Source organism: Columba livia, chromosome 15 (assembly GCF_036013475.1).
Source record: "Columba livia isolate bColLiv1 breed racing homer chromosome 15, bColLiv1.pat.W.v2, whole genome shotgun sequence".
Taxonomy (NCBI): Eukaryota; Metazoa; Chordata; class Aves; order Columbiformes; family Columbidae; genus Columba; species Columba livia.
Genome location: NC_088616.1, coordinates 13,404,200 through 13,422,983, shown reverse-complemented (window position 1 = coordinate 13,422,983; position 18,784 = coordinate 13,404,200). Strand labels below are relative to the sequence as shown.

At 41.2% G+C, this 18,784-nt stretch overlaps 1 protein-coding gene across 2 annotated transcripts in view; it reads left to right on the top strand.

Moving 5' to 3' along the window:
* Positions 1–18,784, top strand: part of USP22 (ubiquitin specific peptidase 22) — a 93,026-nt gene that overhangs the window by 18,088 nt on the left and 56,154 nt on the right. For both annotated transcript variants that reach the window (XM_065031359.1, XM_065031358.1), the window contains exon 2: positions 17,699–17,831. In XM_065031359.1, the coding sequence (XP_064887431.1) occupies positions 17,699–17,831 (133 nt within the window). The remainder of the gene's footprint in view (positions 1–17,698; positions 17,832–18,784) is intronic.

Below are 18,784 nucleotides of genomic sequence, written 5' to 3'. Positions count from 1 at the left end.
AGCAGTTCTTCTTTTAGCGTGTTGCAGCTGTCCATCTTGTGATGTTTGCACATCCTGAGCGGTAATAATCCATTCCACGAACAACTGCAGAATGATTTCTTATCTCTAAATGGACTGTTGGTTATTTCAACCCATTATCTGCTTGCCGAGCACTTGTAGGGAACTGGAATCCGTCTGTACAGAGCTGCTTTCTCTCCTTCCTCTTTGCCCAGCAGCCCTCACCTCCAAATAAACCAGGTTTTCTTTACCTCTTTTTGCTTACAGATTGACCTGCAAGTTTGAACTTGTGGTGTTCAAAGAGCTGCACCTTCGGGAGAAGTGTTGAGCTACTGCAGGAGTAATTGTTATATGAATTGTAAACCCCCTTCTGTTTCATATGACCACCTTACATTCTAAACCAAATATTAATATTAATAACAGAGCAACTTGTTTGCACAGCACTTTGTGAGACTTTACAGCTGCTGCTTTATTTTTTTTAGTAATGCCTTTTTTTTCCTGTCCAGAATGTATAAGGTTTGCTGATCTAGCTTTGTCTCTGGTTTGCAATTTCAATCTTCCAATAAAATCTCCTACTGCAGGCAGTTTTACGTCGGTACACGGAATAGTGGCACTGTTGGTGTAACTAACTCCACCCCATATTTTGGGATTATCATCAAGATGTCAGGATTCGCTGCTATAGACACGGCAGTAATTTTTTCCAAGTACATGAATGCTGGAGGCTTCTGTTCTGATGGGTTTTGGAGCATTGTGTCAAACCTGAAGCTGCTCTTGGAAGTCTGCGTGGATGTTGCTTTCTGTCCCGTTTGGAAACTCCAGCGGGTATTTAATTCCAGGTCCGAGCGAACTCTGCTGTCCTTGAGCTGCGTCCTGAGGAACGGCGGGTTCTGCTCCAGCATTAGACTATGGGAGTTTAGCTGGCAAAGAGGAGAATTCCTCTTCGTGTAATTTTTTTGAACCGTGGCAGCCACATTAAAGTCAGATTGTGTTAAACCAAATTACAAGGTCACCGATTACGACCCGGTTTGGCTTTGCAGGTGCCAGTGACACCCAACCTCTGTTTGGATGACAAAAGATGATTTGATTTTGTCACAATCGCTGTCTGCAAATAGCTCCATCGCATTTGCTGTAGAAGTTTAAAAGCAATTTGTTCCACTAATTCATGCTCCAATCCTGAGTTGCCTGTTTTCAGTTGAGAGTCCTCAGTTCTATGGTTTTTGCTTTCCAAATAGATTTTTCAAATCACGCACAGTTATTATATTTATATAACTGAAGTTGTCTGTTCTGTGTTCTGCTTTACACAAAAGTGTGTATGCACCCAAATACCCTTAAAACTGTTCCGATAAGATAAACTGTAAGTTATATGTGAGTAATTTGTTTCTGAAAGCAGTCTGCTGCTATACTGTGAAGACACTCTTTTGGTAAATGAAACTCTACTCATCTTAATTATTAATGGTCGTGCTGTGGGCCACTGTTTGCTAGTGTCAGGTAGAATTCAAGTATGTCTTATGCTTGACAAATGTGACAGTAACTGCAGTTCTGACTCTCTTGTCTGAAGGAATCGCTGGCGATCCCCTGTAATATCTTCTGCTCTTCTTTCAAGCTGCTTCTGCAGGTGCTGTTGTTACTACTAAATTGCCACGTGCTCCTAATTTGTCCGACGTGCGCACTCCAGAACGCTCTCTGTAACTGCTGAACCTCTTGGAGTTTCTCCTTGTGCATTTATCCCTTTCCGAGGGGGTCTCTGCTCTCACAGAAGCCGCTGTGCCCGTGTCCACGTGTGTGATGCCAACTACCCAATGTCTATGGCATTGATCTAAATAGACAGAAATAGGGCAAGGCCTCTACAAACACCATATATTTTCCCATCATACCAACTGTACTTGTGTTCAGCTGTTGGTTTTGAATTGAAAATTCAGTGTCTTCCTGGAGCTCAATGTGTACTCAATGTTAAGAGTACATAAAGTACATTCTGAAACTACCTTTACAGGAAATGGAGACTCAAATTCCCTTTTATTTATTTTAAGTAGAGTGGTTACACTTTTTTAATGTATACATATGTATGCATTGTGTATATAGGTACATAAGTTGCATTTTCATTTGACAGGGAAAATCTGTATGTATGGGATGGCTCTTTTCAAAATGCGACATTTCCCAAGAGCCAGTGATGGAGAAGGGAGACATGAATGAAGTGGCTGAAACAGTTTTGATCTTACTTGTAATACTCCTGTTTTGCAAGATACAGAGAGGAAAATCATGAATTTTATTCTTGAAACATAAAAAATGAGCTGATGTACAGATTTTGAAGGGATAGGTGTTATAGAAATAGCTATTCCTGCTTACTTGTTATCATGGGAGTTTGGGGGCGGGGTGGTTACTGCCTTTGTTTTCATGGAATGAAGTTTGGAGGACAAGCTCTGTAAAACTGGAGACGAATCTTTACCTGGATGGTGACAGAACATTTAGGTGCGCTAAATGCTGGTGTGTTTAAACGTTGGAGTAGTTGAACACTGCACAGATCAGCACTTATATATATGTTACGCTTCATGTTTCTTGTAGCGAGCGCTAAAGGAGATCATCTGCAGTGCTGATACATAAGTTGTCACATTCACGGGAGTTCTATTTTCCTCCTTTTTCCATTGCGTTCCCGACCCATCAACTACGTGGGTTTTTTTCTCTTGTCTCTTCTTTGTGTCATCATTTGACTTTTCTCTAGCAAAACTGTAGTGATGAATTTGCAGGGCGAAGATGCTTGTCCAAAGGGTCATGTGGAATATGGATATATTTGATGAATCTTTTCTTCATTTTTCTTAGTACGTAAGTTTTACCTGGGCTTGGTGAACTGGGGATCCTAGTGCAGATCTCGTGCTGTTCCCCCACTTCCCTCATCAGTTACCGCTTGATTATCAGAAACGGGATGTCAGGAAATCCTGCTCTAATTAAGTCTTTTGACACTTTAAATCCAAGAATTATTTAATTACTGAGAAAGAAATGTCTGAGTACGAATTCCCAGTGCTGGTGAAAACCACTTGAAATTGCCTGCAGACTTTCAGAAAAATGTCCCCTCTTTTAGAGAACCTTTCCTCTGCGTTCTTAATTTCTGTGTGATTAATCAAAGCATAACTGGCGTAATTCATTAACTTTGACAGGGAAATTGTCTTCTCCATCAAAGGACTGTTCTCCTAGCGCTCTGCCGGTGGACTAAATTAAATCTTGAATAGAAATCTAAATGTCTTCTCCAAAAAGAAGTGGAAAATGTTATGTATTATGGAGCATGTTGCTTTTTCTTGCTTACAGAGCACAGATACAACGGCCAGTAGAAAGGTGAGAACATTGTGTTGAAATATTCCACTGATCTGACTCATGTAATGGCAGTAGTTAAAACCGCTAAAGGTGAATCCATTTGCGTTTCTTTTTAAAATCAGGTGTTTTGCTGAGATTTATAAGCATTTTTTTGTTTCGGATAGAGTTTTAAGACTTTCTTCAGCACCTTTAAATGTTTTTCATTGCTGTCTTGGAACTTGAGCTCCAGTATTTTAATTTAAAAAGTCTTCTGTTGTGAGAATGTGAAGCAATGTGCATGTTATGAGTTGTGAAGTATTGTCAGAAAGATGCATTGTGGAATGAAACAACAGCGTTGTGTGGAAAGCTGCTGTCTCGATGGCTCCTGTTCTGCAGAGCTCTGAATAGGCTCAGACTTCTTTATTTTAAGTTGTTATCTTCAGCTTTTCAATTAGTTAAGTAAAAACCGTGTTCCTTTCCAAAGTTCATTAACAATAGTTTGGAACTGGCTACCAGACACGGTTCTTGGAACTCTCTGGTTTCTGAGATGAGTCTTATGCCATAAAAGTGTTGTGTTGTCTGTTTGTTTGGGGTTTTTACTTCTCACTCTCTTCTGAAGGCACATGAAAGGAAACTAATTGCTGTATTTGGTAGCACGAGGGTGGGTTGGTTTCGATCTCGCCAGGATTGGCTAGCGCTTTGGTTGAAACGTCTTCTTCCTTTTCCATCTCTCGTATTTTAATAAGGATATTAGAATTTTCTGAAACCTAATTCATGCAGAAAGAAACTAGTGTTTACCCAGCCAGATTGTGTCATGCTTGTGGCTCTGGGTATTCTTTCATGTTCGGTACGAAGGAAGGAGAGGATGTTTTAGCTCCTGAAAGTCATATTAGCTGTTATCTGCACTTCATTGTATTTTCACCTGTTCTTCTGCAGCCCTTCCAACATCTTCCTTTGGAGCAGGAGCGGGGCGGTGAAGCTTTTCTAGAGACAGGCCTCTCTTTAAACCACAGCTAGCAAAATGGCAAAAGTAGAGATGCCTTGTTTTTGTTTTATTTTGTCCTCTAAACAGCAAAGAAAATAGGAAGACAGATCCGTTGTTATTATGAAATAGGCCTTCACTGTCATTAACAGCCTGGGAGATTTTCTGCTGGCTTCTCTTCTTTCCCCGTGTTGCGAAAGCTTTGCTGTCCTGGGGTTTCTGTCTGGAGCGCAGAGGTGTGTTGTAGCTCAAAGCCTGTGCTTTGCCTAAGCAGCTTTCCCAGCCATCGAGCTGCAGTCTGTAGTTGTTTTGTCTTAACTAATTTTTATATCCATGCTTTAAATTAAACTAACATCTTTTTTGCATTCAATGACAAACCAAGCACAATGTCCATAAATGAAACCAAACACTATAATCTGCTAATTCTTGTTTTCAGTGTGCAGCCGTATGTAATCAAGCAGCCTCCTAAAAAGGAAGATGTGGAAATAATGCTGGTGGTGTGTGTAAATGGTGCTCAAGTCAAGTCATCAGCCCTTGGTGAAGGGAATGTTTGTATCGAGTTAAGGGTTTAGCACTTCTCGTAAATACAGAAGATAACTGAAGAAAACAGGATCTGGCTGCTCAGCCCAACATTTCTTCTTGTCAAATCTTCACATCTTTCGTTATAGATCACACGTCCCATCAACATGTGGCATTGGTGGATGGTGCTGGGGGTGATTGTCGGGGTTGCTGCGATCCTGCAGCTGCCTCTGAAGTTGGTAAAAGTTCTGAGCGCTTTCTCATATTCAGCCACGTGTCTTTCAAGTTTTGTGCAACTTATGAATGACCGGAATAAATGTTACAAGATGAAGCATGAAACAGAAATTCTGTTTCAAAATAGCCACAGAATCAGTATTTACAAGTGTACAGCTGGAATTCTTGCTGTAAGATTGTTCATGTGTTTGTGGAGCTTTAATTTTTGTTGTTATTGTTGTTCTTCTGTGTCAGTTTTTGTAGTTGCTAGTGATGGGAGGTGTTTCCTGGGTAGGAAAATGTTGGCCGCTGGGATAAGGAATGCTTTGTATCTTCAGCTGTTGCTCACAGACTTTGAGACCGTTGGATCGTACGTCCTTAGCTGGACACAAAGCCGGACTTAGCGTGGCTGATACCTGCAGTAGGTTTGTTATTGTGGTCTGGGCTTTGGTCTCACAGCGATGCAGAGCCCGAGCTCCGCGGCTGGCTCATCATCCTCGGTGCTTTTAGGTCGTGCTGTTCCGTGCTGCTGTCTCTGGCCTTGGGGCAAGAGCAGCAGTTTGGGGTCTGGCGCAGCCCCCCTCGCCTCCCCAGCCCTTCTCACTGGCACTTCAGGATCTGTTCTTTTTATATGGGACCTTCTTCCTTTTTCTCTCCTCCAGACAGTCCCTGCCTGGCCCCGGCTTACAGCTGCAGTTGCCATGCTTGGTGCAGTCACGAGTATGGACAACAGCCATGGGCTCGTCTCTTCTTGGGCTTTGGTGCTGAATAGAGATGTTTTTCAAACCAGTCAAATATACAAAACTCTGGCCACTTCACACTCTGCTGTTAGATGCCAGAGGAGATTTTGTATTTTATTTATTTTTTAATAAGATGCAACAGCTGCTTGGAATTTAAAAAAAACAACACAAAACCAAACCTACAGCAACCATAGTAAGAAACAACAACAACAACAAAATTACCTGTCTTTTGCCCTGTTTGGATGTTTATTCTCACTAGTTGTAAGGACAGGTATTTTTCTTCTAATGAATTCCTGTAGTTTAAAGCTGCTGTGAGTAGAAGCTTCTCCCTTTGCTGCTGGGGTGAGCGGGATCTGACCTGCACGGAAACGTTCTCCTGTGCTCGTATTCATTGCAGGCGAGTGGTCTGAGCTGGGTCAGGATGAAGATTTGAATCTATTTGATGGTTCTCCATGTTGCTCTTCAAAGAATTGCTTTGCAGGGAAACTCTAGACCTTTTTTCTTTACACAAACGTCAGGGGACAGATTTAGGGCCTGGATGTCAACTCCATTCACTTACAGGTTTACCTCATTGTATTAAACTGGGCCTGATCAGAACCAAAGTAAATCTGGTGAAGTCAAAGGTACTGATGATGAGACCTCAAAAAGATACAAATAGGTACATTTGTAATTAGACTATTAAAAAAGGGCAAACTTTTACATGTGACTCAGTTTAAAAAAACCACTTTTTTTGCCTAATACTACTCCTTTTAGTAATGTACCGAGTAGACTATTAATATCAGGATAGAGGTCTCTACACTCAATTTAAAAATCTCAATTCAGAAATTTGTTCAGGAATTCCGAACAAAGAAATGACACTAATACATGAAATGTAATCTCTTAATGGCCTAAAGGCATCTGTGAGAAGGGCATATGTGGGTTTTTAGTTAATGCTATTGTTTGGTACATTAAAAAAATCCAACAAAATATTGTTGTGGTTTGGTATTGCTGGAAAAAAGAAAATCAGAGTGTGAGGAGGAGATCGGTTTGGTTGTGGTCAAGAAATGGAAGAGAGGAAAGAAATGAGAACTCCTGTGAGATTGTCATCTTGTGCTTCTGAGGGGAAGGTTTCAGCATTATGGCTGAAACCTCATTTAAAAGTAGCGTCTTTAACAGACCTAACATCAGTCATGGAAATTCAGAATACTGTGACCTTCGCAGTATTGAACGTATCCAAGGATTGCTCTCCCAGCTCCTCAGGAGCACTCGAACCACCACGAAATGCTGTCCTTGCTTTTTTCGGTTTGCTGCTGGTGTGTGTTTGAAGTTTTATGGCATGGGAAGAATAGAGATTTCAAGCACAAAGTACAAAGATTGTATATGATACTAAACAGTCAGTTTAAACGCAGCTAGGCAAGGTTAGAGATACTTCAAATAGGACAAATTTAAAACTCCTGTCTTAAGGGAATTTTGGCTTTGAGATGATTAACAAAGTGCTTGGTAGTATCTTAGAAAAGGAGCAGGCAGCTGAAACTTCATAGTTTCATGCTTTCTACCTAAAAGGTAAGTATTTGTTATAGCAACATGTTTGGTTGGTTGGGTTTTTGCTGGGGGTGTTGGTGTTTGTTTGTTTTCTTTACATGTGGACAGGGTGCTTTAAACTCAGCTCCAAGAACTGAGTTTTATTAGTGAAGTGCCAAATTGCTAATGTCTTGGGATGGGTTTTTGTGTTGGGTTTTGGGGCTGTTCTTTGTTTCTTGGGGGGGGTGGTATCAGGTCAGACGGTGTTTTTGCTTCTTGATTCCAAATTCTGTGCTTGGAAACCACCCTTTCCCCAAACACTCCTTGTAAACAGCAGCTAGAATTTAACGTGCCCTGATCTCGAGAGGCAGGAACCATTTAACTACACCTCTCCTCCCATTTCATTCCTTTGAGAGGCATGTCAAATGAACTTATTTTGCAAAACAAGTTAATGTTCCAAATGCAGCATGAAGTGTTAAAACGTAATAATTGGCTGTACATCCTGTGTAAAAAGACAGAAGCTCTTTGCTAAGAAACCATCACCCACCTTCCTACATACATCATGATTCTTCTGTGGGACTCCTTTTCTTTTCCAAAAGGTCTTTTGTGTTCACGTTGCTTTGATCACAGCTTTTCTAAGCTGGCTTGTGTGGCTGTAGGGTTCAGAATATCCATCTTTCCAAATCGTGGGTCTAAAGAGTGAATTGCACTTCTGATCACCTCTGTCTTACCTTCATGACTTCAGGTTTGTGAATTTGCATACAGGTTTTTCAGTGAATGAAAGACCTCTTGTTTTGCTCTAGTAAAATGAATTATTAATTTGTTTTGTACTGAGGTGCGAGGCAATAGTAAGCTTCAGCTTCCTAGATATCAAAGCATATTCTGTGTGAGCGTATTGAGAATTTGCTTTCATTCTCTGGGTGTTCTAGGCAGTAATGTGCTAGTTGGCTTGGAGTATTCCTGGACATATGCAGCTAGATGGACATAAATATGTCGTAGATGCCGATGTCTTAGTATCATAAGTGGAACTAGGCAAGCAAAATTAATTATTTGTCCATTATAGTTCCATTTTCTGCTTTGTGCTGGTGAAGGCACCGTTGTTTGAGACCCCGTGAATGTTCTGTTTATTTTCTCTGCAAGACTCGCTGTAGTTTTAGGGGATGCGCTTCTGTGAAGGCTCTTTAGTGTGTGCGGGTTAATGGTCTTGTCTGTCTCAACTTGTTCTTCTGGCACGTGGGGAACGTGCTTCTCGGGAATGGTTTGTGGTGCTTTGGGCAAATTGGTCTTTGGAAGGAGAATGGGCAAATATTCTGTATAGCTCTTGTAAAACCAAAAGGGAAGTTGGTTTTATTGTTTTGTCACAGTTTTTCTTGCAGGCACTGTGAGGGGACTAGAACTTGTCTTCAGCTCCTGTTAGACAAAGAGGACGTTTTATTATGGCAAGAAGTGAGTTTGGCTTGTCTGCCTTGTTTGTTATATGTATCATCACTGACACCCACAATTGTCAGAAGAGTAGTAAGCAATGGGGTTCATTTCTGTACTACCAGTTGGCTTGCTTTGCTACAGGAAATGTAAAAATGTCACGTATAAGAACCCTTAAAGTCTTGACAGAGTGGTGCGTAACTCATAGGAAGCTTTTAAAAGTAGAAATGTGTTCTACCAGACTAATGTTTTTTGATCAGGCTCAACAATTGGATCTACCCCCTTTAGTGCGGCATTGCTTTTTGTTTGTTTGAGTTTTTCTTAATTAAACAAATAGTCACTAATAGATGCACTCTGTCACTCTATTGCTGCTCATTTTCTACTAGTCTCCTTTTTTGCTGAGAGTATTTCTCATAAATAAGTCATGCCACAGAGAATCCGCATTGTGGCATCATCCCTTCCATCTTCCCTGCTAGCAAATCGCTTTGACTTTGGTGTGGACTAATTAAGTTCACATATTTTTATGGCCGTGTTAGAGTAGTTAAAGGAAAGATAGCTGAAAAATCTGACGCTTTTCTAAATGAGGCTGTAGGACTTGTTAGGACTTTGATCCTATGTACCCTGAAGTTTCTTTTTCCTTTTCTTTCTGCAAGGATGCTATCTGGAGTATTTCCATCAAAGTACGATGGCGAGCTTCCCAGGAGCATAACCTGTTTTCATATGAAGAATCAGACTTCTTAGTTTTATACAGCACAAAATACAATCTCTGCAGCACGGGCAGGGTTTAATAAGACTCCGCACCGGTTTGTCTGTTTAACTTGCTCCTTGAATTGCTTCCCGAGTCACGTGCTCGCAGATTAGATCAATACATTACGTAATACGACGCTTAAAAACGTTTCTACGATTTGCTGACGTGGGGGGAATGGTGAGGTAAAGTAATAGGTTTTTGTACAGGGTCTCGGAACGCGCTCCTGCGGAATTGGCAGGGCCCTTGTTCTGTGGAATCGCTGCTGCAGTGGCGCAGTGCGGGAAATAGATAAAAATCCACACACAGAACATATCCACGCATCGTATATATTCAGGGAAGGAGATGCATTTGAACCTTAAGCAGCGTACGTGTTTTCACAAGGCAAATACGCTTTCCGCTTCCAAAAGAATCTTACGATAGAAGGACATGCGATTTAATTTGAACAAGATCCATTATTTAAGTGGTTTCAAAACACAATAGGCTCTTAACTGCATCTTTTATAGAGTACTTGAGAAATCATTTAGATTTGTGAGTGTTAGTGATGGGGATGAGCACCTACCAAAGGAGAAGGGAATAAGCAATTTCAGCGTAGTGATTCGAATTCAGGAGAATGCCTTTGTTCTTGTTGAAATGCTGCTTTTTTACTACAGTGATTATATATAGGAAAATAGAAATTACATCATTAGAGCATCCTCCTATTTTCTTCCCGAGCTTGTGCTGTTTTTTAAACTGTATAATATTTTTCTCCCAAGTTTCATTTCAACCTTTTTACCTGTGGAACCTTTTTTCTGTGGAACAAAAATTGGGAAAAAGTTATTAAAAAACCTGGAATAGGGGAATTGCCTTAAGAATTTGGATTGTAGAAAACATTTAATCGTCCTTTCTCTGGCAGTAGGTACTGTGCAACTAGTCTTTTTTTTTTTTTTTCAAAATCAGGGTTAAATTAAGATAAAATGATTCTGATGTTCGAACAGGTGAGTTTAATGTACATTTTACTTTGCCTTATTGAAAACAGGGAGTTCTTGCCCTTGCTGGGATGTAGCACCTTGAATTAGGTGCAATGGAAAAACGTTACCAGTTTGGAAGAGAAAACAGCTTCTTGAAGTTCCTTTTTAACATCGTTTGTAGCACGTCCCGTACTTTGTTTCCTTGTTTCACAGTTTTCGGCTTGTAGGCAGAAGTAGGATTGGTTGGAATTAGCCATGGGTTAATCTAACTACAGAAGGACAGCAAGCTGCTCAGATGCCCATAACGGTGTATTTTATTTACACTCAGTTTGAGAACAGTGAAGCTGTTAAATAACAGGCTGTTTCATCTTTAATTATAAATTGTGGTGGTGTTGTCTTCAAACTTGTGCTCAGATGGTCCGAACCAAACGTCCAGTTGAGACTGGAAAAGCATCTTTGCCAGCAAATACTTCAGAATATTATTTTAAAAAACTATTTAATATTATTTTTTAAAAAAATAATTGGCAATTCTAATCAGACAATATAGTAATTAAGACTTGGTTGCAGGAAGTGGGTGAACAATGCTTGAGTTGATTATTTTTTTGAAGCTGATGTGTCAGAAATGTGCGCTGACTCAGTAACTCTGAATCACCCCATCAGCATGTGGAGGAGTGATTTATGTACCGTACCATGGAGAGCTGTATAATCAGTTCCCTCTTTTTGTTTCTTGAAACCTAAGAATGTGGCTTTGAAGTTTTAAGTATTTAAATTTATGAACTACCCCAGCCGTTCTACTAATGGACGATGGGTCTGTGGAACCCTGGGCTTAAGAAAGCAATACAGTGAATCTTGAAGAAAATGTGGACTAAGAAGTGATAGAAATGTCGTTAAGGCAGATTTGACCTAAATTTGTTGCTTTTGAGGTGCAAAGAGTACTCAGGAGTAATAAATCTTGTCAGCTGTGGTTTAACGTTGGCTTTCTCCTCCCACAAGGCAGAAGAAACGTTGCGTTGGAAGAGCTGGAGGGTCCCCATCTTCAGCAAAGAAAGAAGCAGCGGTCGGTTATATGACCTTTGGTGATTATCTGTCCTTTTTTCTGTCAAAAATAGGCTAAGGGAAGCACGCCCTTCATCACTCGACATGTGCTGCTGCCTCTGTGTTACATTCGGACAAGAATTGTTTGCAACAGGGATGGATAAGAATAAAAAGTCTGTGCCTAGGCTGTGGTCTGGATGTGGCAAGGTGAACCTAAAATATGCATATTAAGACCAGGTACTCTGAATATGTGAGGAAATGATTACATTTCCCTTAAATGTCCTGTTCCGTGGCCCAGTGAGGGCATTTGCGCTTTGTATCTGAAATGTTTCGGTCCAAAGTCTGAGGGTTTGGTGTTTTTTTCTTCCCTGTTCTGCTGTTGAAGTGATGAACACTGCAAACATTCAGTTGGTCTCTTCACTTTTGTTCATGTGCCTGTAAGAGATTAAGGATTCAGGAAAGAGTTTTGTCGTGGGAGCTGTCGCAGGTTCCTGAGGCTCTGGGCAGGTGGACCCTCAGTTTCTTCTTTCTTTGTACTCATCTCTCCTACCGAGAAATGGGGATGGGGCTTGAAAGGGCGTATTTATTTATCTCATAATATTTAGTTTGAAGTCAAAGCAAGTTTAAACATAGAAACATAAAATAATAAGAGGAAAGTATTGAGAATTACAGATACTCTGCTTCCAGGCATCTCACAGCATTGCTATATTTTGCCTCATGACGTTAAGGCTTGCAGCTAAATTACTGCTGGGGTGGTTGTACCAAGGTTATCTTTGGAATAGATTTCTCAATTTCTCACAGAAATCCTACTTCAAAATTCAGCAGCCAGGAGCGGGACTCGGCAATGTCTCCATGTGCCTGGACTTCACCTTCTTGCAAGTCCACTGAAGTCCTGGCTTGCGAGGAGCAGTTTGTCTGAGCTGAAGTACCACTGGAGTACAAACGCTTCTTCAGAACAAAGCAGATCATGGGGAGAGATGCATGGAGGGAGGATTTCCCACAGGCACCTGTATTCTGTAGGTAGATATATTTAGAGCTGCATAACAAACACCTTAATCCTTGTAGACTGAGATATTAAAATTCTTGCTGAAGGATTAGACTTGGTTTTGGGCTGGCTGGTGAAGTGTATCCCTCCAAAGACTTTCAACAATGATGATAACTTATTAGAAAATTAAATACTTTATTCTCTTGTTTCTGATGTATCTAAACATTAGGCCTGTTATACATAAAAACTTATTTTAAAAGGTGGGGGAATTGAAGTAGTTTTGTATTGGGCAATTTTTTGCTTTCCTAAGACTTCGGGCATGATCAGGCACTTTTGGGGATCCATAGCTACTCTATTTGCTTTAAAATTACCTTAAGAATCTGCTTATTTGAGTTCCTTGTGAACACGTGCAGTGTGGCAGCAGCTTCCTCATGATCTTTTAACCTCCGGAGCCTCCCACTGTCTCGTTAGTGTTACCTGGTTCATCTTTTTCCTTGAACCTTTGTGGTGAATGTGGTTTGCAGACTGTGAAAGGTGGGAGGTCTTTGGCTTAGAAGCTTCTGACAACAGCTCTGTTCTCAAAGTGCTTGGGTATATTTAGTGTGAGCACAAGAGGCCAGACTCATTAAGTACCCTAATGGAAAACTTCTTCGAAAAGATGTGTTCCTCTCATTTACAATTAAATAAAAATTGAGCTTCTAAAGCTACATGTGACATAGCTGGAAATACAGAAGGATGGTTTGCAGTAGCTGCGGTCTCTTGTGTCCCTCTTGGGTTTTCTGCAGTTTCACAGAATATTGGGGACTCTAAGGGCCCTGGCAAGCTCATGCAGTGCAATCCCCCCATGGAGCAGGAACACCCAGATGAGGTTACACAGGAAGGTGTCCAGGCGGGTTGGAATGTCTGCAGAGAAGGAGACTCCACAACCCCCTGGGCAGCCTGGGCCAGGCTCTGCCACCCTCACCAGGAAGAAGCTTCTTCTCAAATTTAAGTGGAACTTCTTGTATTCCAGTTTGCACCCATTACCCCTTGTCCTGTCATTGGTTGTGACTGAGAAGAGCCTGGCTCCATCCTCCTGACACTCACCCTTTGTATATTTGTAACCATGAATGAGTCCCCCCTCAGTCTCCTCTTGTCCTGCTCCAGAGCCCCAGCTCCCTCAGCCTTTCCTCACACGGGAGATGCTCCACTCCCTTCAGCATCTTGGTGGCTGCGCTGGACTCTCTCCAGCAGTTCCCTGTCCTGCTGGAACTGAGGGGCCACAACTGGACACAATATTCCAGGTGTGGTCTCCCCAGGGCAGAGCAGAGGGGCAGGAGAACCTCTCGGACCTACTGACCACCCCCTTCTAACCCACCCCAGGTACCATTGGCTTCCTGGCCACAAGAGCCCGGTGCTGGCTCATGGTCACCCTGCTGTCCCCAGGACCCCCAGGTCCTTTTCCCCTACACTGTTCTCCAACAGGTCATTGCCCAACTTATCCTGGAACCTGATTTGAAGAGCCAATATTATATGCAGTTGAAACAGGGTTGCAGGTTTTTTTGAAGGTCTGATGTTGCATGCCCAGCGTGGTCTTGGTTTCAGGACTTAGAGCTGTCAGACAAAGTGCTGGGGCACATCAACACCAGCTGGACGCATTAATTTTCTCCACCGCTGTTTTGATGGTAGGATGGTAAACTAATAATAAACTGTTCTGACAATTTGGGAAGACTTGAAGTGTCGGCAGTCTAGTTTATTTGACCTACTGATACCTGCTGTTTTCTTTTTAATTCGCTTTGTATCATGGCTGTTAACAATATTAGGAGCAGGTTGCCTTTCAGAGATGGGACTACTTGACCCATGTCACAGGTGATTACAGCCAGTTCCCTTTTGTGTGTAGTGTGCTAGTTTTTACATCCTCACTTGCGAGGGGTTTAAACCTCTTTTAAAGAAGGTTCAGAACCATTGCCGGAGGTCTGGATATGAGTTACTGCCATCTTAGTAGCTATATATTGTGCACAATTATTCTTTTTAGTTTTTTACAGTTTAAAAGACAGATTATAATCTTCCAGAAGGAAAACAATCAAGGCTTCTTCTGATGTGCGGTTGATTTAAAATAGCAAAGCAAAACTGAAAGGGGTAGGGGTTCAGTATGGACTGAAGACGGGCTGGGGACGCAAGATGAAAGAGTGAGTGTGTGGGGAGAGAACAGGGTTAAAGATGGTGAGCGGAATACGTGAGGGTGAGGAGAGAAACAGGTAGGGAACAAAGTAAAATTAGGGAGGGAGCAGGATAATAATGGGAGAGGGTATGAAGCAAGGAGAAGACTCTACATTTATCTTAAGATAAAGAGGGGGTGTTCATGTATCTAGGACTTACCAGAGAAAAGGAGAAGAGACAGATTGATTCTGCAGCCGAAATGCTCGTTGACTTCCGTAAAGCATCTGGACCACAACCAAGACCTAACTTGCCTTTTAAAGAAGTTGAGCCGTGTTTTAAAGCAAGCTTGTGACTTTATGGATCTGCCTGATTTTGATCACTCATTTGCAGTATTCTGGTTTGTCTTAGACTGTAGCCTGGAGAGATGTGAGCAGGGCTGGGAGTATTATGAAACCAAGTTATTTGATTATTTGGGGTGGGGTGGGATGATGGCAGCTTTGTTGTAATTTAGCAAATTGTTTAAAAGCACAGACAGAAGAAAAGGAGACATCTAATCTAGTTAAGAATAGTCACTGTGGTTTTTGATACTGATTTCTTCACTCTGTCTTTCAACCTTGTTTTCATACAATTTTAGAAAAACCATCTTGAGCTACACTGAACAAGTAGAGGATATAGATAAATAGCTTCCTTTAAATAAGTGATTAAACTTCTCTTTTACCACTCATTTTTTTTTCCTTCTTAATTTTCATTGAAATAAAAAGTCTTAGGGCATGAATTTTCTGCCTTTTAGCCCAATATCATCAGGTTTTGCATGCTCGTTATATCATCTGTTTACAATACATTTAATGCTAAAAGACTTATTTTTAGCGGGTGAAGTAAAATAGCGAGTTGCTGGAGTTGTTGTCATAGCAGCAATCTTAACAGATAGGCTGCTCCTATTTAGCATTTGCAGCCAAAGAGCAACCGTTAGGCAACAGTTTGACAGCTCTGCAGCATTTTTCTAAAGATGGAAATTGTACTGGCGATGGTGAATTGTTTTTTTTTGGTCCTACTTTAAAATATTTCTTTCTGTAGGTGTGTGGAGTTTGTTTCAACCAATCGATTTTCATCTAACAGAACTTGGGAGAACTTTGAATACACAACATGTGAGATTTGGGATTTAAGGCTTAATTTGTAGAAGCTTGAAAATAAATTACATAGTGCAGCATATTGCAGGCTTCTTTGATTATTTATTTAACAGCCATAAGTGTTCTGGAAGAAAAATGTCAGACTAGAGAACAGGATTCTGCATCATTTCTTCAGCAAAAATTTTAACTTGTGGCAGACTGGACAAATATTACGCAAGTCTAGGGGTTGTTTTTTATGAAACACACTGTCTGATTATAGCTTAGTATTTTAGTAATTCCATTTTATTTTTTTTTCTTAAATATGAAGCAAAAAAGGTGCTCCCAAGCAAAGGAATAGTATAAGACATATCTGTGTAAGTGATCTCTGAGCTGTCATAGAAGTTCAGTTACTCTTCAACAGATGTCTGAATGCAGTTGCTCTTGTCTGAGATGAAAAGTGAATTTACTGTGAGGAATTTCTCCTGTTGTATCTTCCCATTAGATGGTATTGGACTTGAATTGGTTTTGGTGGTGTTGTTTTGCAGAGGATTTACCCCTTAAATTCTCCTAAGTCTCTTACCAGACAGAGTAATATTTCAAAAGATTTGTTGAAGTACCTGAGTTTAATGCTAAGAGAAAATTTGGAGCGTCTTTGGCTTCAGGAGTGCTGCAGATATGACTGAGAGTCAGAATCCCTACTTGACCTCCCAATTGCCTTTTTTTCCTCCAGACCTGCTTGTTGAAATGCGTTGTTAGAGGAATGCAGACCATCCTGTCAGGCTTATATTCTATTAATTCTCAATGAATGACGGTAACTTCATCATGTACCTCCCCATTTATGTTTGCTCCGGGGAACAGTCAGCATGTCGCTTTCCACACACGGTTCAAATCCCGTTGCAGAGTGGCAAAAGTGACTTCTGTAACTCTTTGACTGGTGCAGATTTGAGGTTGCACCATTATTTTGTGGGCTCATACAGAGAAATCTGATGAATGAATCTGGCAGGATCATCCTAGCAGAGCAACGCAATTTCAGTGCTCAAGTTACATTGCAGCTTTTGAGTGGATTGAGGAGCTCAGTGCTGTGAAAAAACAGAGTTCGTGCCTCCCTGCTGAGCATCTTGTGCTTTCCCTGAGCTCTGATGTGCATCTGAGCCTCCTCCATCTCCCATCGCTCCTCCAAACTTACTAACCTGATGAAAGATTGGAATAACAGAATCATTCTGGTTGGAAGAGACCATCAAGATCATAGAGTCCAACCATAACCTAACTCTAGCATTAAACTATGTCCCAAAGAACCTCATCTTTATGCCTTTTAAAGCCTTCCAGGGTTGATTAGTTTTAGTGTAGCTTCAGCTCCTGGGCTGACAAGCTGACCTGGCTCAGCAAAGGGGCTGTTGAGCAGCACAGCCCATTGCTTCAAGGTAGGGACCGTGATTGGGGGGTGATTCTGAAGAACTGAGCAAGAACTGATGCGTCGGGACCTGGTATCAGCGTCTGTGCAGCTGTGAGGTGAAGCCTGTGCTATAATGCCCAAAGGTTTTGCACCAACAATGAGTTTGTGCGGCTCATAGTGAGCTGGATGGAGAAACTGCTACAGGTTAATCTGATGGGCAATGGCAAATTCGCTTCAAATACATCAGTGTCCCAGTTTGAGTTGTGATGTGTCTGTAGGTGGTTCTGCTGGTACCTGGTTGGTGTTGGAATAGGAATGCGTGGGTGGAGCGATGGAGCAGTGGGATTGTATGTCCTGGCAGCAGTGCCTGCTTACCTTGGCTTGAAATGTTCATTAAACTACAGGTTGAGAGTTGTAAACGGGTTGAACTGTCATCTGCTCTTAGGTGACACCTGTTCTCTATCAAGACGTGGAAGCGTATTGGACAAACGGAAGCGTTTTCTCTGTTAATACATCTAATTGGTGTCTTTTGTCACATGAGGGCTCAACTCCAGTTTCCTTGATGGTCTGCAACACCGAGTTGCGGGCACCGAGTAAAAGGGAATGTTCACAGTTACATCCACCTGCGTTTACCTGCACTTGGAGATATGTTTCTGTCACTCACATGCTGTGTCTGTTTCTGTATTTCAGGCAAAGTCGTGCATTTGTCATATGTGTGGTGCCCACCTGAACAGACTCCACTCTTGCCTCTACTGTGTCTTCTTTGGCTGTTTTACAAAGAAGCACATTCACGAGCACGCAAAGACAAAGCGACACAATTTAGGTAAGCTGCCCTCCTGGTGTACTCACCGGTGCTTTTTAACTTGCCGTGTTATCCCTGTCAATTCCAGGCCAGTATTTTACAAGGTGTAATCTGGAAGAGCTTTTGAAGTCAATTCACTAGGTGAAATTATTCAGGACTCTTTACCAATGCAGAAGTAAAAATTACTCGAAGTAAACACTATCTAAGGATTTCTGGTAAAGCGTGTATATGTCTAAAAAACCCTTTTGTGCCAGTATAAGTTTATGGCCAGGTTTAAGGTTAAAAAAATACAGCGCTAAACTGAGACTGTAGAAAGTATTTGCCTGTTTGTGGATACTGTGTGAGCACTGTACTATTTTTACCATTAAGCTTATGGAGAACCTTTTAAGAGTTTTATAATTGCACATGTTGTGAGCTGCTGTTTTGTCTATATACTGGGAAGCTTAAATTCTTCAAGTCAATTTTTGTGCAAGGTGGAATTTGCTGGTTTCTACTGTAGTCAAATATCTTCTCTTTCCTTAAAGGAAAAATGAAACTGAACAGAAGAGGGAGGTGCTTTGAGGATGTTCTCTCGCTTTAACACTGTTGGAGTTACTGTCATGGTACTAGACAATTAAGAGCATGTCAGATAAGGTTCTTCCCAAAAGGAATAACCTTTAGATGAAAAGGGCAAGAGTTAATTATACAAGCCAAAAATACAGAATACAGTATTGTATCATCCCAAAAAGTGTTCTTTGTGGTTAAATGTAACGTAGTTGATGTACAAATACATGTAATGTGAAGGTTGTACATCTGACTGCTTGATTTCTAGTTTTGGAGATTCCTTTTTTCTTTTTTTAATGTATATTTTGGTGTTTAATTTCCAGCTGCACGAGAGATGAGCTGTAAAAATATTTTTGTAGTTTTGCTAGTGCTTTCGGTTGCTTTTACTGCTGCAGTTCTCGTTGGGGAAATAACATCTGATAGGCAAAAAT